The 16137-nt window shown below is 38.0% G+C and overlaps 1 protein-coding gene across 8 annotated transcripts in view; it reads right to left on the bottom strand.

The window, feature by feature from the left end:
• MLIP (muscular LMNA interacting protein) overlaps positions 1-15885 on the bottom strand; it is a 252003-nt gene extending 236118 nt beyond the window's left edge. For 4 of the 8 annotated variants that reach the window (XM_073905119.1, XM_073905117.1, XM_073905116.1 and 1 more), the window contains exon 1: positions 8566-8747. In XM_073905119.1, the coding sequence (XP_073761220.1) occupies positions 8566-8628 (63 nt within the window). In that variant the 5' untranslated portion in view covers positions 8629-8747. Of the gene's footprint in view, positions 1-5136; positions 5257-8565; positions 8748-12972; positions 13081-14250; positions 14357-15749 lie in introns of those variants that run through there. The other 4 variants (XM_073905111.1, XM_073905112.1, XM_073905114.1 and 1 more) reach the window with 4 other exon arrangements.
• Between the last annotated feature and the right edge of the window lie 252 nt (positions 15886-16137).

Below are 16137 nucleotides of genomic sequence, written 5' to 3'. Positions count from 1 at the left end.
TTATTAATGCTGGAGGGATGGGTCAGTTCTTTGGAGAACATTATCTTAACCAGTGAACTCTATAATACCTGGTGCTGACTGATCAATCCTACAACCCCTTTACTGACTTCTCAGAGAGTTCCTATCTCCCTAAGAAATGGGAATAAACTAATCTTACTAAAAATTCAGAAGTGACACTGCGTTCAGAAATTCACAGAATCCTAATTCTGAATTTCCTGCATTTGCCTTCCAGTTGAGGGATTCTTACTGAGGCATTTATCATAAAATTTGGCTTATTATTGCCCATCTGGGTTTTTTAAAAGAATAATTATTTCCACAGAGTATTTTGGATGTCAACTTATCACAGAATTCTAGTCCTCCCTGGAGAAAAGGGATTAATAAGTTCAAAATTTACTGGTAATGAATGGGCCGTCCTGGGAGGGTTGCCAAATAGAGACACAGAATGCACCGTAGGCACCACAAACATATTAAGAAGACCAGCAGCCTTCTTAAAGATGCCCAAATGCCTACCATTCTCCATGATGGTGTCACACATAAATACAAACATGAGCCAGCATCGTAGAGGAATTAAGGTTTGGGGACAAATTGATTCACACCCTCTACCATCAAAATGGACATCCAAGGCAATTTTATTAGTAAAATACAGAACGTAGCAAGAGTCATTGATCCAGTCTTACAAACGGCAGAGAAATGGAAGGAGTTTTCTAAAATAAATAATCAAATGCCAAAGAAAAGGAGATGTCATTGTTCATTTGTTTGTTTTCATCTTTCCTTCCTTTTGGTCATCAGCAAACTTAGTATAAAAGAATCCAGGGCAATAAATTATGGCAAAGATACATAGACCTAGCACCTGACCACCAGAGATTTATGAACCTAAATTTACCACTTATTTTATTATATGATGTTGTCTTGTCAGGAATTCTGTATGGAGCAGAATTAACATTCAAGCCCTACTGAAAATCACCTCTAGAAGACACATCAGAAACATCAGCAGTCTAAACTTTTTTTCCAAGCATGTCAGCCTCTACTGAGTACCTATTACCAATGACTCTAGTTAGACACAATTAGAAAAACAGATTATGAAGTTGTTGATTTCAACACCTTGGGAGCTTCCCAGGTGAAATTTGAAATTGGCCCCTACACATGGAGGGGTAGGAGAGACCAAATAAGCAGACCACTCCAGATTGGAAGATGGCAGGTTTACTAAGCCAGGAACTTACTGATGAGCTTGTCTTAGGCATCGCAAGATGAGTAGAGCTCCACACCCAACCATCAGAATCTTAAAATTCTGTATGGGGAACTTAACTGGGTTCAGACACTATACCATCCAGATGGTATCAACAACACCTTACTCTCTCAAAGCTACTTCATTGAAAACACCTCCCACGGGAATGTTAGGCAGAATGTATATTCCAAGGAAGAGGGTGGCAAGAGGGGAAGAATCTCCAACTGCCAGAGTCCAGCTCACTGTGGGTCAACCAGCGGTTATGTCCTTTCAGTGACCTCCAACAGTCAATATTATGACAGAATAAAATATGCGACAATATAAAATAATTTACAATTGTTCCACTGTTAAGATGTTCTGCTGAATAATTGCAGACTTGCTGTCTCAAGTCTATGTGAGAAAAAAGAATTGGGGATGTTTATGTTTTCTACACTTAGAATATTTCCAAGCTACTAAAATTTATCATTATTGTTTCATAACCTACTAAAAATAATAAAATATAATAATCTCCTTGGTGGTCAAGACTTTCTCATGTGTGCTTCCACTACAGTCCTCAGGACCCTGTCTTGTTCAAAACAGGCATTTAAAAAATGTCCATTGATTTGAAAGGCTCTTTCTGCTTTTTCTACCTAACAAACACTAGTTTGCATCTGCAAAGGTGTTCCCCAACAAAAGTCAGACTTGCCATCAGATAATAACATTGGGAACTATAACCAAGCGCTAGTCCCATGTTTTTTTGTTTGCCAACAAGTTCCTTCTTAGAAAATAATTAGTGTTATTTGTGTTAATGAAGCTATGAATAACTAATTGAACCTTATTTAAAAAGTGTGCCTCCCTGAATTATCACAGAATTTAAAAAATGCATAGTTTTCTGTGTTTCTGCATTTTAACCACAGTTTTTCTTCAATTTCTTTTCTCTTTCATTGTATCAAAGAGAAGTGGCATGAGACCTCTTTCTTCCTGAAACCTAGAATAATGGGTTTTGTTTTTTTTTGTGAGTTTATAGGTAAATTTTTAAGTCATTGGATAAAACTTTCACCCCCAAAGTCAAAACAAGTTGAAAAATTTTAAACATAAAAAGTAAAATTTTAGTTATCTAAAATTTAGGTTTCCACCTCCTTCTATGAGATACATCCTATGAGATACATCTGACAGATAAATCTGTCAGATGACATAATTTTTCAATCTCAAAAATTTCTCTTACTCAAAAAAGCAATATTTATATGACATTCAGAAATTGACTACTGTGTTAATTTGCTTCTACCAAGCTTCAATATAAAGTGAATTGGATGACTTACCCTTCTCATTATCATTATTTTTGTGATATTTATTGAACATTTATTACTAGGGAAGATAGAATTGTCTCTTGAGACATATTATACTAAAGTAATAGAAATTATTAGGTTTATGCATAAAATGTGCTTGTTCTTATCATCTCTTAAAGAAAACATTATTATTTCAGAATATCCTGAGGTGCATGACCATTTTTACCATGTTAATACATGGATTGTTCCTTTTCATTAAGAAATTTTAGTTGAAGATAAATATAAGTGAAATTCTTTGTTGATGCATTTAATAACCTAAAAGAAAAAGATTTTGGAAAATAGGATATCCTGCCTTAATTTTACTTATTTATTAAAACATACTAAATAGACATGTACTTACTTTCAACACTGTGCCAGAAATAACTTCATGTTATAGATATAAATGATACCCAGCTTAAGTTTATTATTCTGTGTATCATTATTCTGAAAATGAAACTCATAAATAAAATCAAACAATTAATATACTGACACACCACTTCCTAAAATGTGTTCCAGAGAACACTGGCCAGAATATTCACTGTCATTGCATTCACACATTAAAATACATTACATTGGTAGGGAGTTTAAGAAGTACAAGATTAACCTCCAGAATGTCTCAAGGCCTTCAGTGTGTTAAAATACAATAGGAGTCTCCAGAAAGAATTTTATGACTGTGTAGTTCATTCTATACACTGTGTTTCACGAATATTCTTGAGCATAGATCAGAACCTCTTCTCATGGAGTTTAGAAAATCAGAATTCTAAGGAATGTACTTTGGGGAACACATGATACAATGGTTACTCAAACCTCATCAGGAAAAACAAAAGATCCATTCAGCTCCAACACCAATTATTGTGGAACCAACCAAACAGAACTATATTGTTACAAAATAGCTCCCTCCCTCCCTGCATTCCCATAAAAATCACCTTTAGTGTAATCTGATTTTGCAGAATCAGGGAGGACTAAAATATCCAGCTCAGCTTAATATGTTGGTTTTTCAAGGGATGGAAATGTCCGTTTAAGTCCATGCTAATTGAGTTTTCTTTTTCATGTTTAAAAAATTGGGATCATATCAACCGATTTGTGAAAAATTTAGGTGGGATTGTTAAGTTTAGGACATATTGAAGGGTTTGAGTATCATATTTCTTAATTGATTATCTATTGATGACCATTTAACTGTCAAGCTCCCAAGAATCTTTACTTCTAATTTCCAAAGAACAACAAATTCAGGGCAAAAAAAGAGTCCATAGCTAAAGGTAGCAATTCTCTTACCCCTATAAGGTGAAATCCATATTGGATATGTAGCTAAGAATCCTATTAAGCCATCCAAATTGGCAAAGAAGAAGTCAAACATTTTATTTATGGGCAAATGTCAACCAAAATGTTAAAACCTGAGAGCTTTCCCCCTAAGGTCAGGAACACGGCAGGGATGTCCACTATCACCACTGCTCTTCAACATAGTACTAGAAGTCCTAGCCACAGCAATCAGACAACAAAAAGAAATAAAAGGCATCCGAATCAGCAAAGAAGAAGTCAAACTCTTTGCAGATGACATGATACTCTAAGTAGAAAACCTGAAAGACTCCACCAAAAAGTTGCTAGAACTGATGCAGGAATTCAGCAAAGTTGCTAGATATAAAATTAATGCACAGAAGTCTGTTGCATTTCTATACACCAATAATGAAGCAGCAGAAAAAGAAATCGAGGAATCAATCCCATTTACAATTGTACCAAAACCCATAAGATACCTAGTAATAAACCTAACCAAAGAGGTAAAGAATTTTTACTCTGAAAACTATAGAACACTTATGAAAGAAATTGAGGAAGACACAAAGAAAAGGAAAAACATTCCATGCTCATGGATTGGAAGAACAAGTATTATTAAAATGTCTATACTTCCCAAAGCAAACTACATATTCAATGCAATCCCTATTAAATAATACCAGCATTTTCACAGAGCTAAAACAAACAACTTTAAAATTTGTATGGAAACAGAAAAGACACCAAATAGCCAAAGTGACCCTGAAAAAGAAAAGCTGCTGGAGGCATCCCAGTTCCGGACTTCCAGCTCTATTACAAAGCTGTCATCATCAAGACAGCATGGTACTGGCACAAAAACCGACACATAGATCAATGGAACAGAATCGAGAGCCCAGAAATGGACCCTCAACTCTATGGTCAACTCATCTTTGACAAAGCAGGAAAGAATGTCCAATGGAAAAAAGTCTCTTCAACAAATGGTGTTGGGAAAACTGGATGGCAACATGCAAAAGAATGAAACTGGACCACTTTCTTACACCACACACAAAAATAAATTCAAAATAGATGAAAGGTCTAAATGTGAGACAGGAAACCATCAAAATCCTAGAGGAGAACAGCAGACAGCAACCTCTTTGACCTCAGCCACAACAACTTCTTCCTAGACACATCGCCAAAGGCAAGGGAAACAAAGGTAAAAATGAACTATTGGGACTTCATCAAGACAAAAAGCTTCAGCACAGCAAAAGAAACAATCAACAAAACTACAAGGCAGCCTATGGAATGGGAGATATTTATAAATGACATATCGGATAAAGGGCTAATATCCAAAATCTATAAAGAACTTACCAAACTCAACACCCAAAAAATAAATAACCCAATCAAGAAATGGGCAGAAGACATGAACATTTCTCCAAAGAAGACATATAAATGGCTAACAGACACATGAAAAACAGCTCAACATTCCTCAGCATCAGGGAAATACAAATCCAAACCACATTGCACACCACCTCACACCAGTCAGAATGGCTAAAATTAACAAGCCAGGAAACGACAGATGTTGGCGGGGATGCGGAGAAAGGAGAACCCTCCTACGCTGTTGGTGGGAATGCAAGCTGGTGCAACCACTCTGGAAAACAGTATGGAGGCTCCTCAAAAAGTTAAAAATAGAACTACCCTACAATCCAGCAACTATACTACTAGGTATTTATCCTAAGGATACAAAAACAGTGATTTGAAGGGGCACACGCACACCAGTGTTTATAGCAGCAATGTCCACAATAGCCAAACACAGAAAGAACCCAAACGTCCATCAACTGACGAATGGATAAGGAAGATGTGGGGTGTGTGTGTGCGTGTATTATATATAATAGAGTATTACTCAGCCATCAAAAAGAATGAAATCTTGCCATTTGCAACAACGTGGATGGAATTAGAGGGTATTATGCCAACCAAAATAAGTCAGTCAGAGAAAGACAAATATCATATGATTTCATGCATATGTGGAATTTAAGAAACAAAAGAGATGAACATAGAGGAAGGGGAAAAAAATAAAATGAGACGAAAAGAGAGAGGGAGGCAAACCATAAGAAACTCTTAACTATGGGTAGCAAGCTGAGGGTTGCTGGAAGGGAGGGGGTGGGGGATGGGGTAATTGGTGATGGGCATTAAAGAGGGCACTTGGAGTGAACACTGGGTGTTGTATGCAACTGACAAATCACTAAATTCTACCCCGGAAACTTATACTATACTGTATGTGAACTAACTCGAATTTAAATAAAATCTTGAAGGAAACAAAAAGAACCTTATTTTACTTTTGTCTATTTCTTTGGATAGAATAGCTGATGAATTCTAAAAATCTGTAGACTGTTGATTTTCTTATTGGCTGTAGATCTCACCTTGGAATTTTTTTTCAAATAAAGCCAATCATGTAAATTTCTTAATTGTGTGATATATTCCATAACATTGTTCATAATAAAAAATCTTTATGAGCACACCTTTAATTTTAAAGAAGATACATATTATAACTCAGCAATATAGTGTATACATATTTATTTTAATAGAAAAATATTTTCTCCTTTTAAAAACCATATTTTTATGAACGTCACTGTTTATAATAAATTTAATAACTTTCAGAACCTAACAAACTCTACAAAAATACATCTTTAACTGTATACAGCAACCTAGCCAGTCACACCGTATTACATCGGTATTAGCAAGGAACACAATGCTCCACAAGTTGAAGTTTTTAGATGTTTATCCACATAAAAAGCCAAAGTGTTAACCAAAATAATTTCTACTGTAAACTTTCAGAGATATATTATCTATTTTCCAGCTCTCTTAGAGATACTGAATGTAAGTTAACCTTTTCTTGATAACAGTGTCACGAAAATTCCTTTATCTGAAAGATATCTGGGTTACATCCGTATGTAGCTCTGTTTGCCTATAGAGGCAACTGCCCACACTACTGAACTTTAATGTGCCCCCCACCCTCCGCCGAGAACCATCTCTTCTCAGTGCGGATTAGATGTTCCCAGCCCTTCTGAACTGTCCCACATTTCCCTCTACTCTTCTGGCATTTAATCAGAGGCTAGCCCTAGATCTCTCCTCCAGAGTAATGTTCATGAATTTTGTAACAGCTACTTCCTCTAAGGAGAGGTTTTTGCTCACTTCTAGATTCACACCTGTGTTCAAGGTAGAGTCCAGCATGCAGAATGTCTGACCCTCCAGAGAGTGCAAATCACCGCACATAAGAGACCATTTTCACTTCTGTTTACTTGCCCCATGTTCACTATATTGATTTACAAAACTCCCCATAAAAGATTGCCAGAAAGCTCTGGGTCAAATTTCACACTAATTCATAGCAACTCTTTATTCATGTATTTATTTACTCTCTATCTGGTTCCATAAAGGTTTTATAACCACTAAGCATGTCCGAGGTTTCCTTTTACTTTGAAATGCACTTCAGATTTCTCTTTCTATATTAATAAACTTTGGGTATGTATTTTCTAAGTAAGTCAAGCCAAAAACAGTTTGAAAATATTAGGTTCAGCTCAGGGAACCCTCAAACATTATAGTTTTTAATCGTCATGACAGCCTTCAAATTAGTATTACTACTCCCCATCTTACAAGTGAGTTAACTGCGACTCAGAAAGCTTAAACAAAATCCCATAGTCCCACATTTTGAAGTTGTGGAGTGAGAACTGTCACACAAACCTTTTTGACTCAAAACCCCTAGTTAGTTCATAATAATGCATAGCTTTTCAAAATAGTCAAAAAGCCAGTCTGTGGCTAGACAACCACCTAGAACAGAGATCCACAGCTAATATTCAAAATGATGACCCGAATCCTTTAAGAAAAAGTTATATTTTATTCAATGTATTTCTTCAAGACTTTGAAATTCTAATATACTTCAGGAATTTTCAACCCTCTGGGGTTTTTTTTCATCTTTCAAGTTTTACTATCATTAAGAGTGCATTAATCTCTATTTCAAACATCCAGAACAATGCATTCTCACGATTTTAAGCAGTCATAGTCTTAAAAGTTGCCGTAGTTTTACTTTTTGCTACTTGTACTATTGTTAAAATTAGCCACGCCCTGTTCTATCGTTAACTCTGTAGCCACAGTACATTTCCAAGCATAATTTAGCCTCCTATACCCATCAGGTGAACCAGGAACAGCACGTTCTACTACTCCAGTCTATAGTATATTTTATGTTTGAGCAAATATAGGTAAACTCTACGGTGCATTGACATGTAATTTCTCAGCATTAAGGTAAACTTACTTTTACAACCTTCATAGCAAAATAATAAAACCCTTCTGACGAGTAAGCTTTATCCTTACACTAGAAGATCATTAACTTACTTGATAAAATATTAAAATAGTCACTTATATATTTTTCTGGACACATATTCCTAGTATCTCTGAGAGAAACTGGACTTTGCTAAGCTTCGGCTCAATAAATGAAATAATCTTCCGGTATTGAGACAATTACAATGAGGGCTCAAAATAAATGGATTCTGGTTTTTAAAATGGAGGTAAAACACATCATTTAACTAAAATCAAATTTGCCCACATTCTAGTATTGAAATTTTATTAATAATTTTATTGTACTGTGTTCAGCAAAGTCCATGGAACTCATTAGTGTTCAGGAGGGTGACCAGAAAAAAACACGGAAACGCAAGCTAGTTAGTACAACTTTGCCAATCTGTGATCGCTGCTTTGTTACTACGTCAGTTACACTATCAATCTGTGTACGCCAAATCTCACACATCTTACCGTCAGTTTCTCCTCTAATTTCGCATTTAATAAGCTTCCTTTTTCATGCTTTTCAAATTCCATGTTGAAACTGAATGAGAGAGAGAGACAGAGACAGAGGGAGAGGGAGAGAGGGAGAAACAGAAAAAGAGATTCAGATTCTGTCTAGAAAATGATTCGACGTGCTTACATGTTAGATACTGCAGGACATTCCAAGTTGTGAGCGCTCGGGACACTATCAGAAAGCCCTGGCGATAATTTCTGGTTAGCTAGTGTTTCCATTTATAGATGTTCAAACCCCATAAACAGAGCACTGAAGAGAAGTCAGGCAGCTGGCCTTAGATAATGATAAATGTCACTAGATAGAAAAGCAAACTCTTCAGCAGGAGAATATTCCAACAGGTTAGGTTCCCTGAACCATGAAAGATGCATGTGACAAAAAGCCACCATCAAAGAATTCATTCATAGCCATTGAAGCAGATAAAATGTACTCTAGAATACAGCCCTAATAAAGCAGTTTACAAAGGACAAATGTAAAATGTCATATGGCCAATATGAATCAGCCAGCCTTGTTTTCCCAAATTCCAGTTTGGGTCCTGGTAGTCCAGACAGTTATGCATTATTTTGTAGCTCAAAAGTTTAAAAATACACTTACAGGAAAAGAGCAAAAGGATAACTAGTGAAAACTGTTAACACACAACCCATATATTCAAAGGGTATTGCCAATTTTCTTCCATGAAAAGTTGGCAAATGATGCTTAGAAACCCTGTAAAAATAAAAGTGGTGTTTCCCTTCCTAAAAAACACCGGTTTTGTTCTTCATGATTCTGGTTTTTCTACTGGGAACAAAGTTAGGACATAGGAGATGAAATTCATTTTCTTCAAACTGTTACATGTCTTCAAGACAATTACTGTGTAACTCGATGGTAATTAATTCTCCCTATTTTTTTTTTTTTTTTGCAACCACCTAGCTATGTGGTTGGAAATAAAAAGTAAAAATGGCTTTCAGCTTAAGCCAAGACCGATCTCTATGGTGGTCTAATCCCTCTGCCTGTTTGAAACATTTTAACACCTGTTTCGGACTTTAAGGCAAGTTTCCCATCAGTTTTTCCTTCACTTGTTAAGAAAACATTTTAGGAAATGTACTGTGGGGCTCCATCCTTCAGAGTGGTGATAGCTGGTTCTCTGTTGCCAGGCGGAGTTGCCCAAGAGCTCCAAAAGGGAAACACTTAGTGAGAAGTAAACCTAGCTAGCCCTGCTTTGGAATGATGAATTCAGAAACACTGTATCAGACTCATGGGCAAAAGGGACTTCCCTCTTTGGCTCAACTCTGCATTCCAGAAAAACAATCGTACACCCTTGTTGGCCTAACAAGGTTGAAAACTATGTCTTATAGGGGTCCTAGTATGCAAGGTTGGTATGTGTCAAAAAGCAAGGCAATAGTTGAAATTTTATGTAAGTGGAACTTCCAAAATCTCTCTGGGGGAAAAAAAAAAAAGCATGCTACGGCTACAAAAGGAAACTCGGTTATTGCTAGTTTAAGGCCTGAAGATGAAATTTAGGATCCAGTTAGAAGCAGAGGAGTGATGGGATGCAGAGCTAGTTGGGGAATAAGAGAAGAGTGATGATGAGGGAGGCGCGCCAGTGAGGTCCCCCCCACCAGGGATGAAAAGTTTAACTTCAGCAAACGTGTACTAAGAAGCTATAATAGGTGAAGATTATTCCAGGGGCAGGCGGAATTTTTTTTGAATAATAAATAAAAATAATACAATTAAAAGATAGAACCTTTACGTTTCTTCCCTCAACAAACTTACCACATAGGCATGACTAGATCTAAGTAGGATAACAATACTTTTACTTAGCACACTTTAACAGCACTCACCTTGTGCCCGGAACTCCTTTAAGGCTTTACATATATTATCTCAATTAATTCTCCAAACAACTCTAGACAGGAGATACTATTATGTTCACCATTGTTACGGGCCAAATTGTGTCCCCTGCCCCGCAAAATCGTGTTAAAGTTCTAACACCCAGCATTTCAGAATAAGACTATATTTGGAAATAGGATATGTCAAGAGGTGATTAAGGTAAAATGAGGTCATTAGGGTAGGCCTTAATCCATTATGACAGGTGTCCTTATCAGAAGAGATTAGGACAAAGGCAGAAAAATTAGAGAAGACCATGTGAAGACAGAGAGAAGGCAACCATCTACAAGCAAGGAGAGAGGCCTTCCGGGGAAGCCAATGCTGCCAACACCTTGACCTTGGGCATTTGGCCTCCAGAACCGGGAGGAAAGATATTTCTATTAAGTCATCCAGTCTATGGTTTTTGTTACCACAGCCTTAGCACACTAATACACCCATTTTAGAGTTAAAGAGAATAATAAGACAGTTACACAACTAACTGGCGGCACTCAGGTTCCTTGGACCAAGCTCCTAACCACTGTGCACTTAGCACCTCTGAACAAGTAAGTTCTTCGCAGACAGAATAGGGGAGTGGGTAAATAGCACCAGCACTCTGTGCTGAATAGTAGCTATTCCACCTACTTACAGAGGTACGTTTAAAGATAGATATTTTAGATATGGTTTAGGGACAAGGGCTTTTTTTTTTTAGGTAAAAGTATATCTATGCCAAAGCTAGTACTCGTCTATTACTGGTCAAACAGCAGAGACGGGGCCACCCTGGTCTTCTCTCTGCTTGTCTGTCCCACAAGCATTTTCCTTCCTCTGACAGGAACGCTCTCTCCCCAGAGTCATGTGGCTCCCTTCTCCCTTCATCCAGAAGGGTCTTTGGGTCTTCCCCAAAGACCCCAGCTAAAAGAGCAAACCCTCTGCCCACTCATTTGCTGTGTTCTTCTTCACAGCTCTTATCACCTCTGAGGGTATATTATTTCACAGGATATTTTGAGTGTATCCTTATCTATTCATCTGAGGTCTGTCTCTTCTGCTAGAGCATAAGCACCGCAGGGTACGTTATGCATCACTTTATCCAGGCACTTAGAACATAGTAAGGACCAAATAAATTCTTGTAAAGGTAAGAGGAGAGGAGGGAGAGGAAGGAAAGAAAAAAAACAAACAAACAAACAAATGAGGAAAGAGAGGGGAAGGGGGCAGGAGGGAAATGTACCAAACGGATGTGGCTGAAGACTTGTCATGCACTGTTATTCATAGGACTTTTGGTAGGAAATTGGAATAAAATGCATTTATCCAACACAAATCATATTACAGATGAACACAATATTGATTGTTCACTTACCTTACTCAAAAAATTAACTATTGGCATAAAGGAGGGAAAAACAGACTTAAGAAGCAGGAAGAATGGGAGTCGTTTGCAGATTCTGCCATCTTCTAGTTGGGTCACTTTGAGCAAACTCATTCTCAGAGTTTCCATTCCCTTTCCCTTAAAATAAGGGATGACACCAAACTCTTAATGTTATTACAAAAATCAAATGTGGTAATGTGTGCCAAGAACTTAACACAGTGTGCGCCATCAAGCAGGCTGTCTCTAAAAGTGTGTGCCGTGATCTCTCTGGACTATGTGAAGTTTATCTAGAAAAAAAAGTGAGTTCAAAGATAGTATCAAAGTCTGAACAAAAGTGGCACAAAAATTAACACAGAGAGTGGGAGAAAACATTTGTAAATCATTCCTCTGATAAGGGACTTATATCCAAATTGTATAAAGGATTCTTCCAACTCAGCAATATAAAATACAAACAACCCGGTTTAACAATGGCCTCAGGATTTGAACAGACATTTCTCCCAAAGGAGACAAAGGAATGGCCAACAAGCGCATGAAAAGATGTTGTGATTAGGGAATGCAAATCAAAACCGCAACGAGATAACACTTCACACCCACTAGGATGACTAAAATCAAGTCACAATCACAAGCTTTGGCAACAAGTGGATAAACCGGAACCCTCCTACGTGGCTGGTGGGCCTATAAAGTGGGACAGCCACTTGAGAGGACAGTGTGGCGGGGGCACCTGGGTGGATCTGTAGGTGGAGCATTTGACTCTTCCCCCCACTCACACTCTCTCACTCATTCTCTCTCATCTCTAAAATAAACACATCTTTAAAAAAAAAAAGAAAACAGTGTGGCAGTTCCCCAACATTCTGTATAGTTATATGACCCAGCAATTCCACTCCTAGCAATGCACACAAGAGAAGCAAAAACATGCATCCACAAAACCTTGTACACAAATGTTCGTGATATAGCATTATTCGTAAGTCAGAAAGTGGAAACCACACCAAAGTCTACCAACATGTGAGTGGTGAAGCAATGTGAAACATCCCACAGCAGCACATTATTAGTCGATAAAAAGGAATGAAGCGCTTGATACAACAGCCACATGGATAAACCTTGGAAACATGATATGTGAAAGAAGCTGGTCACAAAAAAAGCCACATATTATATGATGATTTATACGAACCATCCAGAATACTTGACAATTCCACAGAAACAGAAAGATAACGTGTGGTTGCCAGTTGGTGAGTGGGAGCAGAATGAGGAGTGACTGCTTACAGATACGGGGCTTCCTCCTGAGGTGACAAAACTGTTCTGAAATTAGATAGTCATGGTGATGCCGTAACTCTGAATATATTCAAAACCACTGAATTTTACTTATACTTTAAAAGAGTGAATTTTATGGGATGTGAATTTTCATCTCAATAAAGCTATTATTTAAAAAAAAGAACAGAAATATCTGTAATTCCTTTCTGAGTTGGAAATTTACGATTTTTTTCCAGAAACATTAGTAACAGGTCACTCCAAACAGGAAATTAAAACCTACGCCACTGTGGGCCAGCAAGAATTTCATTCAAAAATGCAACAAATGACCCTCAGCAAGTGATATCTACTTCAAGACACTGGCATCACTTCCATTCCTTCGCACCCTCACCATGTGCCTCTTACAGAGGGTGAAATCGCAGCCGCTCAGATTTTGTCATTTTGCGCCTCTGTTCAAAAACTGGGGGAACGTGGAGTGTGCGGCTATTAAAATGGCTGGTTCCTCTACAGGGCCAGAGAGTTAATATAGTTTGTTTTGTTTTCAGTGGCGATTTCCCCCCTACCTGCCATTTAAAGAACTTACATCTCCACAGCAAAAGCACAGATAAGAGGCTCTACTTCTGAAACCTCGCAAGGTAGGCAGACACCCACAAGGCATGAAAAACAAATGCTGTTTTCTTTTGAAAAAATAACAGTCTGCAAAGCCTGGTGTAGACGACTGGGAATCTTCCTCATTGTGTGCTCCAAGGATAAATATCTTTTTATTAAGATGGGGTCCTCTTCTGAGACAATGAATGCCTTTTATATGGGTTTATCATCCCACATAGCACCTGCAGGACATGGGTGGGTCCTGTACGCTCTCCACAGTCCCATCAGAAGCCCATGGAAGCCCCACACCCATTTATTGGTGGACCAGGATACTACACTCAGCACATGCCTGCAGGAGCCTGTCCCCAAAACCACACTGGAAATGTGTTCCCTGTGGTCCCCAAGAGCCAAATGCAAATCTAGCATAGACCTAGCACTGAAAACTGATCTCACAGAGCTGTTGACCTATGGGTGTTGCTCCTAGTTGAAATTTTACAATGCCTCTAGAAGGCTTTGTTTGATGGTCAAATGGGATGAGCCGGTGGGAGGGGCAGTGAAAAACAAAATGCAGGGCCTGGCCCCCAGAATCTTCTAGTTTTCCCAGCACCCCTACCTGAGTCTATTTATCAGGTTTGGCAACTGTAAACTCTCAAGCAGCAGCTGCGGACTCTTCTTCTGGAAAATTCCTCTGATGCTTATCTTCTCATCTGTCTATGCATCTGGAAAACACAAACACAGGGAGACTTTTAATGTCCCACCATCACCACGTGTAAGCATCCCTTCCGGCCTCTGCCGGCCAGAGGTACAGGACACTAAGAGTTATGGTACATGCCCACAGTTTGTGAAAAGATAATGTCTACAAAGGAATTTTTTAAAGTTGAATTTGTCACTATATAATAAACATCTTTGTAAGTTGAATCTGCCAAGTGGACACAAAAGCAAACCCTAAAATATCAGTATATGATAATTATGATAATAACAGCTTAACAAATTTGTACCTTTGTAATTACCACTCTTCAGTGAAATATAAACCTTTTCTACTGGAATATGATGGGGTTTTTTTTACTTCTTCTGATACTGCTGGTGCCCTTATTTTGGTTCTGGGCCATATTTTATAAAATGACTGTAGAAAAGACATTTTAGTCAATGTCCGGAAAGAGACATTTTCTTTATAAAATCATTTCTTGATGATAGAGCATTCGTTTGGAACAGTAGAAAATAGTTCAATCAAGTGAGAGCTGTGAGAACTTTGAAAAGTGTTAGCTTTTTGAACGTGTGCATCTGAAAAATGTAACTCTTTTATCAAAACTTATTGAAAAATAAAATTGTGAGGCTAAAAAAACTAATACTAGCAACACTGATGATAATTTAGAAATAACAGCAATTCTGATATGAAACTAAATCCATACCTCAAGAATCTATGACATACAAGCTGATTAAAACCACTTGGGGATCTAATTCCAGCATGTTCCATTTTCTCCACTATTCTATACTCAGCATCTATAATTTTCGAGAGACTTAGGATACATTTTCTCTTGTTCATGGGGACCTCCACGATGTGTGGATTGAACAAGTTTTTGCTCTTACATTTGGGAACACACTATATTTCCAGATCCTCTGAATAGTAGATATACTTCCTAGTAGTGTCTCTCTCTCTCTCTCTTGCTCTCGCTCTCTCTCTCTCTCTCTCACACATACACACACACACACACACACACACACGGCATTGCTATTTCAGGAGGGAAGACAACAGCCAACTTAAATTGATAAGATTTCAGGAAAAAGGGCTCAGAAATGGACGGCTTTACTTTTTGAATATTAGATTTACACTGTGTGTTTCGAACTTGAGAAACGAGTTCTGGATGGAAGTTTTCCTGTGCCTTTAGGGCTTTAATCAAAGCAACCAGATGCAACACTGTATGTAGCTCACTCCTCCCCTAAAACCCAGCAGCTTCGCTGTTGCGGTTGTGTTGACGTGACAAATCACTTTGCCCCCAAAGTAACAGCTCCGTGCCCTTTGAGACAGCATGCCCAGGATATACTTTCAGATTTATCAGTTGAAGTTGAACCATGTTCCAAAGCAGCATGCACTTATACAGAAAGAATGCTTACCTTTCAACTGACTTGGAAGCAGCCTGCTGGACAATAATCAGTCAGGGAGGTCACCGGCCACATTCCCAGAGCAGCTGACCCTGTCAGTCTTTGGAAAGCACTGTTTATTCTGTAACTAATGTTGGATACCAGGCACAAGATACAGAAACTAAATTAAAAAAAAAAAAAAAAAAAGTCAGGCCTAAACCTCATCCCCACAGGGACCATTTCACAAAAACAGTAGTTGCTAAGTTTCCGCAAATGATTTCTTTATAAGAATGTCTTGGCAGTCGTGGGGATTTGTAGTCAAGTGTTGAAAAGTTTTGCAGTACATCCAACTATCTACTTTTTTAGTGTACTGATGAAAATTCTTTAAGCTTCCCTAAGGACAGGAGTGGTAGGTGAGGAA

Source organism: Callorhinus ursinus, unplaced genomic scaffold (genome assembly GCF_003265705.2).
Source record: "Callorhinus ursinus isolate GAN/ISIS: 27379988/994484 unplaced genomic scaffold, GSC_fseal_2.0 scaffold22, whole genome shotgun sequence".
Classification (NCBI taxonomy): domain Eukaryota; kingdom Metazoa; phylum Chordata; class Mammalia; order Carnivora; family Otariidae; genus Callorhinus; species Callorhinus ursinus.
Note: the sequence above shows the minus strand (reverse complement) of the source record. Positions and strands in the feature narration are given on the sequence as shown.